Source organism: Aphanomyces invadans (assembly GCF_000520115.1).
Source record: "Aphanomyces invadans strain NJM9701 unplaced genomic scaffold supercont1.39, whole genome shotgun sequence".
NCBI lineage: Eukaryota > Oomycota > Saprolegniomycetes > Saprolegniales > Verrucalvaceae > Aphanomyces > Aphanomyces invadans.
This window is the reverse complement of record NW_008580184.1, coordinates 88,290-96,880: the sequence shown is the minus strand read 5'-3', so window position 1 is coordinate 96,880 and position 8,591 is coordinate 88,290. Positions and strand designations below refer to the sequence as shown.

General features: G+C 54.3%; 4 protein-coding genes across 4 annotated transcripts; all 4 read right to left on the bottom strand.

Moving 5' to 3' along the window:
• Positions 1-165: 165 nt before the first annotated feature.
• On the bottom strand, positions 166-561 carry H310_12395 (hypothetical protein; the record flags this gene model as incomplete). The annotated part of the gene is made up of 1 exon (XM_008879420.1): positions 166-561. One exon carries the CDS (start codon positions 559-561, stop codon positions 226-228), a length of 336 nt encoding a protein of 111 aa, XP_008877642.1. The 3' UTR covers positions 166-225.
• A 793-nt stretch (positions 562-1,354) lies between these two features.
• H310_12394 (hypothetical protein) lies at positions 1,355-1,940 on the bottom strand. Its single transcript, XM_008879419.1, has one exon. The coding sequence runs from the start codon at positions 1,870-1,872 to the stop codon at positions 1,525-1,527; it is 348 nt and encodes a 115-aa protein (XP_008877641.1). The 5' UTR covers positions 1,873-1,940; the 3' UTR covers positions 1,355-1,524.
• An 892-nt stretch (positions 1,941-2,832) lies between these two features.
• H310_12393 (hypothetical protein) lies at positions 2,833-3,328 on the bottom strand. The gene has a single exon (XM_008879418.1). It carries the CDS (start codon positions 3,275-3,277, stop codon positions 2,942-2,944), a length of 336 nt encoding a protein of 111 aa, XP_008877640.1. The 5' UTR covers positions 3,278-3,328; the 3' UTR covers positions 2,833-2,941.
• Positions 3,329-6,130: 2,802 nt separating this feature from the next.
• On the bottom strand, positions 6,131-7,082 carry H310_12392 (hypothetical protein). Its single transcript, XM_008879417.1, has one exon. The coding sequence runs from the start codon at positions 7,025-7,027 to the stop codon at positions 6,707-6,709; it is 321 nt and encodes a 106-aa protein (XP_008877639.1). The 5' UTR covers positions 7,028-7,082; the 3' UTR covers positions 6,131-6,706.
• Between the last annotated feature and the right edge of the window lie 1,509 nt (positions 7,083-8,591).

The following is an 8,591-nucleotide window of genomic DNA, read 5'->3' as shown; positions in this document are numbered from 1 at the left end:
ATCGAGTTGCATGTGGCGTTGGGAAGCTCGCGATATCTCAAGCTACTGCAAGGTGGCGGCGGAACCCCCCTCCCCGAGGCAGGGGCGATCGGTTCGTTGTGCCTGTCTGTTCATGATTCAAAGATCCCCCCGCTGTCCTTGAACAAAGCCGACCCCGCCACAGAGTTTGTGAACACTGATGAGACTTGATAAGTTAAGGTTTAGGAATACATGTCGACGTCGCCATCACTCGAAGCAGTCGACGGGATTAAGCATGCTCGCAATCGAATACGATCGGCTGTGGTCTGCGTGACGTTTCGTCCGGTTCAAGTGAAGGACTTTAGCGATGACACGGTTCACGCGCATCGCGAGGAGCTCGGGGGACAGGACCACGTTGGCGTCGTTGGGGAAGTCGCGGTAGAGCAACCGTTCGATTTTGAGCGCGAGGTTGACGAGGGTTTTGCCGCGGCAGTGGTCCACGAGGCGGTTGTACCGATGTTCCTGCAGCATGCGAATGATTTGATCTGTCCGCTTCGAGTGCTGCACAGGCTTGAGTGGCAGAGTGTGTTGAGGGCTCGGCATGGTTTTGTAAAATGGGGCTCGTGGGCCATGCACGGTCTACTGGGTAGACACAAATTGCATTTCTATGCTAATACTGCCTCCGTGTTCGACTGCTGCATCCGAGCCACGACGGTCGCTTCCGCACGCGACCGACCAGAATCGGAGCGCTCAACAGCGTGCGGTAGGACCAGGTAAGCGCTGCGGGAGCCGCGCACTGTGCAAATCCTGGTCAGGCTCTCGTCTTGTGGAACCGAGCTGTGCCGATCTATCCCAGCCTATTGATGCGTTTTCATTCCTGTACCGGTACCATCATGACCTTGGCCTTCAGCACCATTACGTCTTTGGGGGGGAGGGGCGGGCGTCACCACCGCCGCGACAGCGACCAAGGCCGAGCTCTCGGATAGAGTTGGAGCCAGGACACGACATGCGAGCCGTCTCAACTACCTACTCTGCGACTTGGCATCGCCTGACGCAACTCGATTTCCAGGTCGGCCACCGCAGGCTCGCACCAGCACGCGACGTAGGCGGCGGCACTTGCCGTCGCTACAAAAACACAGCACCCCGACCGAGTGGAAGGAGACTGTAGGTGGGTGGAAGAAATTTTACGGCAACCCCAGCGGAAATGAGGTGATATGCACAAGTGTGTTATCGAAGGCAGGCGTTCGGCTACGCGCGTCTTCCCCAGCGACTCTCTCGGCCATGGTGCGTGTGCCGCAACCATTTGTAACCAAGCATGTTCCTGCGATTCCGTTCGCCTGACCGTACGTCGATGCAGGTTGCGTTTGTGGCCCGTTTACTCGGCAATTCAAACGGATATGCAATGGCAAGATGATGGCTATTCATCTTGGAGACGATCTACGACAGCAGGGTCGACAAGACCGGCCTCTTGCATCAAGGATGCGGCTAAACAAGAGCGACGCGACATGACCGCTCAATCGACGTCAACTCTACCATGAGGAAAAAATGCACGCGCTCTCGATCGTGTCAACGGGATGGCACGGTGTCCAGCGTGTAGTTGTTCGGGGCAAGGGACGCCGTGGTTTTTGCCCGCAAAATGGAAACGATGAGCTGCCGCATCTTCATCTCGAGCACTTCGAGGGGCCACTCTGCAGCAACGTCCGCGTCGTGGCAGCAGCGATGCAAGAGGCGCTCGATTTTGAGCGCAAGAGACGCAACGACGGCTGTGTCCACGGCAGTCGGTCCTCCCACATTTTCAAGTGCCCTCCGCAGGAGGTTCGAGATATGGCTCGTGTGACGCTTCCGCTGAGGGTTCGGCTGAGGCGCCGCAGCTCTGCAGCGTACCGACGCTGGCTCGGGCACCGAGTAGCACATGATGGCCTCAACGGGAACTGGGCCAGCAACACGGGGCGGCGGTAGCCCCCACCGCTCGCGTGTTTTTGGCACATTTTGGCGAAGTTCGAAGCATCGTTACCATTTCGCATCCGCAGCAATCCGACTTGGGGTCCCTGGACATGATACTGAAAGGCCAGTCCATCCACCATACATGCACATGCGTATAAAGCAATGCAAGAAGCCACCTGAACTTGTTTTATTCTCATGAAACCAACCGACAGCGACGCTAGGAAGGGGGTGATTTGGGGCGCCGCTTCGAACTTCGTCGACACCCCATCGTCAGGGGTGGGTGTCTGCCGTTGAGCGTCAGAATCGGCCAAAATGGAGACTACCGAGTACCCCAGTGGTCGGCAAACTTTGCAGCGGGAGATCGTTCGAGAAGCGGCAATGCCGACGCACTTTCCCGGATGCCGAGCAGCCCGCCCCAGGGACCAGACACACCCAGGACCTTTCAGCCACAAAACATCCCACGCAGTTCAGCTGCCATCACAATCGAGTGATTTCATTGGTGGATCATACGTACACGACTCGTGTGATTGGCGAATACATGAGCTACGTTTGTACAATTCGTATTCGTCATGTTAGTACAAGACCATCAATCGGCTCGCCGCCGTGCACCTGGCGGACGAGGTCCGTTCGCCATGGGTCGACGGCTCGTCAAGAGACACGGTAGTTCGAAGTACGTGGCTGAAAATGTAGAATGCCAGGGCCTTGCAAAAAAAATCGTGCTGCCGATGCCGTCGACTGCAGTGACGTCATGCTGCCGAGACGGACAGAATGATGGTTTTGTGCACTTGACGCGCTGGGTCGGAGAAAGCGCCAGCCCAACGAACGTCAACGCACGACGCGACGCATGCAGCCCATCAGTGCCAGCCATCCATCGTAGTAGGGAGGAATCGCTGCGTTTGCTCTTGTTGTAGTCCGTGGACATTGCAAGGGTGACAGAAAAAAAGGCAAGATGGTTTGTTAAATTAAGGAGCCAGAAGGGGGGGGGGCATGTAGGATGGCCTCGACTTCTTTCCAGTGAGAATGGAGACCGTTGGTCGCGTTATAGTTCAAACTTGATGTCGTCGAGCGTGAAGTTGTTGGGCTGCAGCGCAACGCTCTCCTTGGACAGCAGGATGCGCTCGATCACGTACTTCAAACGGGCTTCGAGCACTTCCGGGGACAAGTCATCCTGGTCGTCATTCGGGAACGCCCGGACGAGTATTCGCTCGATTTTCAACGCCAACGCGTTGAACACGTCGGCGGTGGCGAATTTGAACTGGGCGTCGTACGACCGGTACAACATTTGCGTGATGATTTCAATGCGGCGTTTCCGTGTCGGTACTGTGGGCATCGGGTCAAATTGGACGGGTGTGGGGTACAATGCAAACGACGACATGCACGCGCGTGGATTGTCGGCGGGAGGGGGGGCGGGTGTTGGTTAGAACGAAGATTGGAATATGACAGGTGCATGGTGACCACAGTGTGCCGGTGTCGCGACTTTGTCGGAGCGCAAAAACGTCGGTAATTGCCAGTTGTCTTTACCTCCGAGCGTGTCAAAAGCTACGGGGCATGTCACACTGCAATCATTTGACACGCATTGGAATCATGCGGACTATATCTGTGGCTACAACGCTTCTACTGGGCGCTCGTTCCACGCAAAGCTTACTTGCACACGACGATGCATGCCGAAGGAATGACAGGCGCACATCAAACAATCCTTTGGTCGGGCATTCAGTCGCACGTCTCAGATCGAAGCGAGTGGTCTCAACGTGGCCATAAAACCTCCAGAATCAACCCACGTTCGATTCCCCCCTTCGTCGTGAGGCATCTCTTTCGAGGGTATGTATAGGATCGAAACCCGATTCTTCTTGAACCGCTGCGAACGAGAACGCCCCAGTCGCACGCTATTGCGTTTTCCGTGACCGGTTCGGTTGGTGGACATGGAAGCATACACGTCGCCCTTGTCTTGCAGTAATTTGCGCGGTGTACGACCGCTCGCTCTAAAATCGTTTGACAGCCCCGCGGGGGCCAGGACAAAGCTGCTGTTGGACGCGTGACATGGACCATGCTGTTGCGTCCACGAGTGTGTACTCGGTGCGGTACCTAACATTGGTTGAAGATGCACTGGCTGGGTGCACTTAGACCGTCGAAAAGAATATGGTCGCCAGCCGAATATTTTGGGCCCGCCACAGTGTGTGGAATCGACCGTCACGTGGGTGAACAACGCGTCAACGTTCGTATCCGTGCATATTCTGCAGCCAGGAACCTCTAATGCTTTCGGCCCAGCTTTGGCCGCTGCGCAGAGGAAACGTGACCAAGCTGTCGCCACATGTACAGTACGCGCAGTCTTGGCTCTGACACAGTGTGCGTTGGCCACACACCAAAGTGTCGACGACTTGTGCCTTCTATGCCGTGCACTACGTGCACATACCTCGGATGACGGACATTCGCACCATGTTGTCGAGTTCGCCGTTAGTGCTTTCACACGACTCATGCCACGAACAGAAACACGCACACAAATATCAAAATCTGCGCACGTAGGGTCTCCCAACGACCAGCCGAATTTGTCCGCCATTGCTGCAAGTTATCAGCCGAGGCAATTCATGGCAATGTCGAGGTATCCCAGATTCGATACGCTCTATCGTTCAGTTTCAAAGGAATTCAGTTTAAACAGTATAATCAGCAGCAATAAAATAGCGAACATGGCCGGCAATGGATTGACAAATTCCACCGCGTCATCAAGAAGTCTTAATTAAATTGAAAAATCTATTTTGACCAGGTACTATGTCTTGCAGGAGTTAGAACTGTCAAGTATGGCTCCGAGCATAAGATTCTGGAGGGTTTGATTTGTTGGGAGTTCAATTTTATCCAATGTGAATACTGCCATCTTTCGACCGCACGACGGGACCGCGGGAGCTCGGCCGGGCGGCTCGGCTCATCAAGGAGAGGTCGTGTGACCCAACCGTGCGATCGCATAGTCCGGTGACTACGCCATTGCCCTTTCCACCTGGATCTACCGTTTGTCGAAGCACTTGACCGTCGTAAGTAGAAACGCCGGCAGCGATTCCAGCCCAACGGCATGGCCCACGACCGTGTGAGAGATTGCCATGGCGGTAGAAAAGAATGCCAGAAAGAATGACGTACACGACATGTTACAACTCGACTTCAACGTATACACTTACGGTTGCTGGCACACTGCGTCACTCCGACAACATGTTTTGAATGGAAAACTTGGTTGGAATGGAGGGTCGTGCTGTACTGGTTGCACGAGCGCGTTTGTGAAGAATGGTCACGACGACTCGTCGGACCCGATCTTCAAGAGCTTTCGAGTCGATCGCGGCATCCACGGGAAACGAGTGGCTCAGAATGCGCTCGATTTTCACCGCCAGGGGTAGGAGAACGCTCGACGGGGCGGGATGGTTGATGTGTCCTAAGTTTGCTCGATGGAGAAGGCGAAGGATCTGATGGATGCGGTTGCCGCGGCGGACTAGCGTCGGAACAAGCATGTCCGAGGAGGCGGCAACGGCAGCGGCAAATGAATGGGTGTTGGGGCTCATAAGGAAATGACGCCCCTCCTGGACAATCGACAACAGCTCAGATTGCCCCCCCCACCGAGCGTGTTTCTGTTCCTGTCGAGGAAGGAATTCGGAAGGCGAGAACACCGTGTGCGAGCGATCTGCACCATACTGTGTAAGGACCTATAATCTGGGTGCCATCCTTTCCAGTCGACGCACGGGCTTCAACGCAGTCAACCAAAAGGGACAGACAACGACGTTTGCCCCACGGTTCCTGCCACCTCTCGTCCTTGGCCGTCCCCCCCATCACGTGGGGAATGGGGGCGCGATGCACGAGAGTCGGGCTCTCTCGTGCCTATGCAACCAACCATGCTGCAGTAGGTGCTATGCGTTTGGGTGTTTACGTCGGCCACCTATCGTGCCAAAAAGCACAAAGCCAGTACTACTGTATGTGTGGCTGGGAGGCGTTTGGATCAGCGACTCAGAGAAACTGGGCGTTTCACATTTCGACCAATCAATTTCCTTCCGTTGTCGCAGGTGGCACGATAACGTAATAGTACGAACGGAGGCATGTACTAGTCCGAGAACATGGGCCTCTTCCGACCTATGGCTCGTCCACAGGAGCATCTCGTAAACAAACAAGCACACTTACCCCGTCCGGTGAGTTCAATCCATGTTTATGTGCTCTTCGGACTGCCATGTCCACGTTGCGAACGAACAAACGAAGGAGGATCGACGATTCCTGCTCTATATAATATTCTTATCAAATGATATTTTCGTTCGTGGCACAGAATCGAAACAAAGAGGGTTTGGCCCATGCAACCGGTATAGTGAAACGGCGTGGACCTCTATAAAATAATAAGATAGTGCGAACAGATTGGAGAGTACCGATCCATCCTTTCTACATGGGGATGTACTACTAATCTCTGAACTCGACCAAATCCCTCCAGGAAAAGTTGAAAGGCACTTCGCAGCCACAAAACTTGGTCGTGGAGACCATCGACAGTCGACACACCTCGTTTCCTCTGCACTTGTGAACAAATGCACCCCGTGAGAGGGCCCTGACGGACTGCTGGCATCGACTTCGTTGACATGTTCAATGGCCACACAGGTTGCAAATTTCCATTGCGTGGATGTGCACAGGATGTCTCAAAGAAGTGTGTCGGACAACCGCAAAACCCCGCGGCTGGATTGTGACGTTGCAACGTCCGCTCTCAGATGAATCTTGCTCGGGGGATCATCTGGGATGATGTCAAGGGATGAGCATGGAAGTGTGTTCGAGTCAATAGATATGTGCGTTGCGCGTTAAGTTATTCGTCGATCGAGTAGTTGTTGGGCTGGAGCGTCACGCTGTCCTTGGAGAGTAGAATGCGTTTGATCACGTGGCGAAGCTTGACCTCCAACACCTCAGGTGCCATCAAGACATCGTCGTCGTGGGGGAACGTCCGGTACAAGATCCGCTCGATCTTGAGCGCGAGGGACGTAAAGATCAAAGGGGACGCGTGTTTGTGTTGCACAGCGTATGCCCGTTGCAAGAGCCGTTGTATCTGGGATGTGCGACGGCGACGCGTGTGCTGTTGCTGTAGCTGGTGGGCCTGCCGAAGCTGGTGGGCGTTCAGGGCATAGCACATCGTCGGGGGAGGCACGATCGACAGGAGATTGGAAAATGGATCGCCTCGTTGTGTGTCCCATGGAGGGTTTTTCGTCCACACGGGTGCGTGTCTACGCCCCTTTGCGTGTTCGGTGAGATATTGAGCACCAGATCCCATGCATTACCATCTCTTTCACAGAGCACGGACGGGGCGTTGGATCGAGCAAGTTCCTGCACTCGTCTACTGCACACGTCGGCACATTGGCCATTCGCGCGACTTCCCTCGGGCTCCATGATTGAGCCGGGGGATCCGCGTCGATGCGCGGACGAAGCGCCGAGGACAAAGCGGGGTGAGATATTCGCCATCACGTTGGGCGTTTATGAAACCACAAGGCCTCGCACCATCTTTGCAAAATCGAACGCAGCTCGACACGTTCGCTCGCATCCGCGGCAGCGCGGTCAGTCCGTCCGCTTTGGCTTGTCCACACACGGACGGCACGCGGGTGTACCACGGCGCGCCGAGGAACACTTTGGACGAAGGTGGAATTTCGCTGGCCTGGTGGACGAGCCGCCGTGAAAGTGCAGTAAAGAACACCCACGGGCAGTAAAGACCCGACACCATGCACGAGGTACCGTACGTTTTATGTCTCAATCGTGCAAGTTGCATGAAAAGGCAATGTGGCCCACGGCGGCGATGGATCGCCGGTATTGTGTCGCCGTGACGACGTTCACGTAGAGCAAAGCCACACTGCATGCGGCAGATGGAGAGCGGAAGACCATGCGAAGACTCTTGCCGAACGAGCGATCGTGTGCTCGAAATAGGAAAGGATCCGCCGCACGATGACTCGGATGGGGGATCCTCGACAAGTTGTGGACGTTCGTGTGCAACGGGAGCATGTTCATGTCGATGCTCGTGTGGTTGAACGCAGTGTAAATCGAGTCGCGATCCGACCCGGGAGTCGGCGGCGGGATGTGTGTTTGTGTCAAAGCCAAACGTCACATCGACCTCGTCGATCGCAACCCACGTCTGCACGAACCTTTTGTTAAAAATAGCTTGCAAAAGCGAAGTACTCAGCATTTGAGAGCTACGACGAGCTTTGATGGAAACCTGTCCAACAGCCCACAACGCATGCACGGTCGACTAAGCCCTCGGAACGAGAACAGTTTGCATCCCACCTTGTGATTCGGGGCGATGGCCATTTCTAGCCAAAGGAATGAGGTATACATCCGACGAGCGGGCTTCTCCGTCGAATGTAAGGACCTTACACACTACAGTTCGTCCAAAAACTATGGACGCACACAAAAATTTTCAAGTTGATTGTGTTCCCTTCTGAATCAGAAGATACTCTTTTGACACAGTAGACCACTCAACCAATTATTGGGTCACTGGCGCAACGTGTTGTAACTTTGGAAATCACGAAGTGACTTCGAAATTCATTTCATGCAAAAATGTGCGATGAGCTATTTCGTAATTGACTCGGTCATATCCAATCGTGTCAACAGGTAACTATTGGGTGTGGTGGTTTCGTGAAGAATTCAGTTATGTTTGAAGATCTTTGTCAACAAATATTGATCACACATTCTTTATTCAAAAATACCACTAT

Excerpts from the sequence above, each read along its gene's own strand:
- H310_12394 (XM_008879419.1), bottom strand. The coding sequence starts at position 1,872 with ATGTGCTACTCGGTGCCCGAGCCAGCGTCGGTACGCTGCAGAGCTGCG.
- H310_12393 (XM_008879418.1), bottom strand. The coding sequence starts at position 3,277 with ATGTCGTCGTTTGCATTGTACCCCACACCCGTCCAATTTGACCCGATG.
- H310_12392 (XM_008879417.1), bottom strand. The coding sequence starts at position 7,027 with ATGTGCTATGCCCTGAACGCCCACCAGCTTCGGCAGGCCCACCAGCTA.